The sequence below is a fragment of the Ailuropoda melanoleuca genome, unplaced genomic scaffold (genome assembly GCF_002007445.2).
Source record: "Ailuropoda melanoleuca isolate Jingjing unplaced genomic scaffold, ASM200744v2 unplaced-scaffold7780, whole genome shotgun sequence".
In the NCBI taxonomy this organism is placed as follows: Eukaryota; Metazoa; Chordata; class Mammalia; order Carnivora; family Ursidae; genus Ailuropoda; species Ailuropoda melanoleuca.
Genome location: NW_023253081.1, coordinates 1 through 1668, shown reverse-complemented (window position 1 = coordinate 1668; position 1668 = coordinate 1). Strand labels below are relative to the sequence as shown.

General features: G+C 42.7%; 1 protein-coding gene across 1 annotated transcript; it reads left to right on the top strand.

Annotated features, from left to right (window-relative positions):
• Nucleotides 1–582: 582 nt before the first annotated feature.
• LOC117800771 (olfactory receptor-like protein OLF4) lies at nt 583–1547 on the top strand (the record flags this gene model as incomplete). The annotated part of the gene is made up of 1 exon (XM_034653331.1): nt 583–1547. A coding segment is annotated over exon 1 (965 nt), but the record flags the coding sequence as incomplete, so codon positions are not given.
• Between the last annotated feature and the right edge of the window lie 121 nt (nt 1548–1668).

The window sequence follows — 1668 nt, the reverse complement described above, 5'->3', positions numbered from 1 at the left end:
TAAGTGAACCAAAAACATCTTAGGAAATTTACAGAGGACAATATTGCCTTTGGTAAATGTTTTATTCAGGACTGGGATTGCAATTATTTTCAGCATTATGGAAAACATGGAGGTTTTGAGATCCCTGAAATTTTTAGCTAATTCTTCTAGTTTGGTAGGTAATGTGTAAGAATTAATGAATTAATCATGTTGAAAAAAAACAAATTTTGCTACACAAATTGCAGCATTTCTTTTTATCTATCACCTCTCTATCGTCTGTCTATCTATGTATCTATCATCTATCATTTATTTATTTATCTCTCCATTTACTTACATAAATGGAGTAAGCAAGAAAGCACAAGCAGGGGCGGGGCAGACGGGAAGTCAGAGAATCTGAAGTTGACTCTGGCCCCAGCATAGAGTCCAATGTGGGGCTTGAACTCACCACCAAGGAGATCATGACCTGAGCTGAAACCAAGAGTTGGTTGTTTCACCGACTGAGCCATCCAGGCACCCCAATCACAGCATTTCTTTTAGCTCTGTGCTCACTGCTTGTGACTTTCCTATCCTCTTGTCTCTGTTCCAGCTGTTTTCAGCAGTTACATGGAACAAAGAAATCAAACTCCTGTTTCAGAATTTATCCTCCTGGGACTTTCAGAGGAGGGAGAAGTGCAGCCACTGCTCCTTTGGCTGTTCCTGTCCATGTACCTGGTCACCTTCACTGGGAACCTGCTCATCGTCCTGGCCATTGTCATGGACTCCCGCCTCCACACGCCCATGTACTTCTTCCTGGCCAACCTGTCCTTCTCTGACATCTGTTTCACCTCCACCACTGTCCCCAAGATGCTATGGAACATCCAGACTCAGAGCAAAGTGATCACCTATGCAGGCTGCCTCAGCCAGATGTATTTTTTTATGCTCTTTGCGGGATTAGACAACTTTCTCTTGACAGCGATGGCCTATGACCGGTTTGTGGCCATCTGTCACCCCCTGCACTACATGGTCATCATGAACCCCAAGTTCTGCTGCATCCTGCTTCTGGTGTGCTGGGTTTTGAGTGTTCTGGACTCTCTATTACAAGACTTAATGGTTTTGCAATTGTCTTTTTGTACACAGTTAGAAATCCCTCACTTTTTCTGTGAACTTAATCAGGTGATCCAACTTGCTTGTTCTGAAAACTTCTTTAATAACCTGGCAATTTATCTTGCAAGTGGACTTCTGGGGGTTCTTCCACTCATTGGTATCCTTTTCTCTTATTCTAGAATTGTAACCTCCATTTTGAAAATTTCATCTTCTGGGGGAAAGTGTAAAGCATTTTCCACGTGTGGGTCTCACCTCTCCGTTGTCTCCTTATTCTACGGTACAAGCTTTGGGGTGTATCTTAGTTCTGCTGCTTCTCAAAACTCCAGGACAACTGCCATAGCTTCAGTGATGTACACGGTGGTCACACCCATGCTGAACCCCTTCATCTATGGTCTGAGGAACAGAGACATAAAGCTGGCCCTAAGAAACCTTTTAGCTGAGAGGCATTCTCTGCATATAAGGATCCTTTGTTCCATGATGAAGACGTGTGTGTGTAATAGGGCTCAAAACCCTGGACAATCTAGGTCATGATTTTTGTGTATGTTCACAGAAATACAACCTGCAGTTTATCTTCCTACAGTATTCAGTCTCTTTAATTTTTTTTTT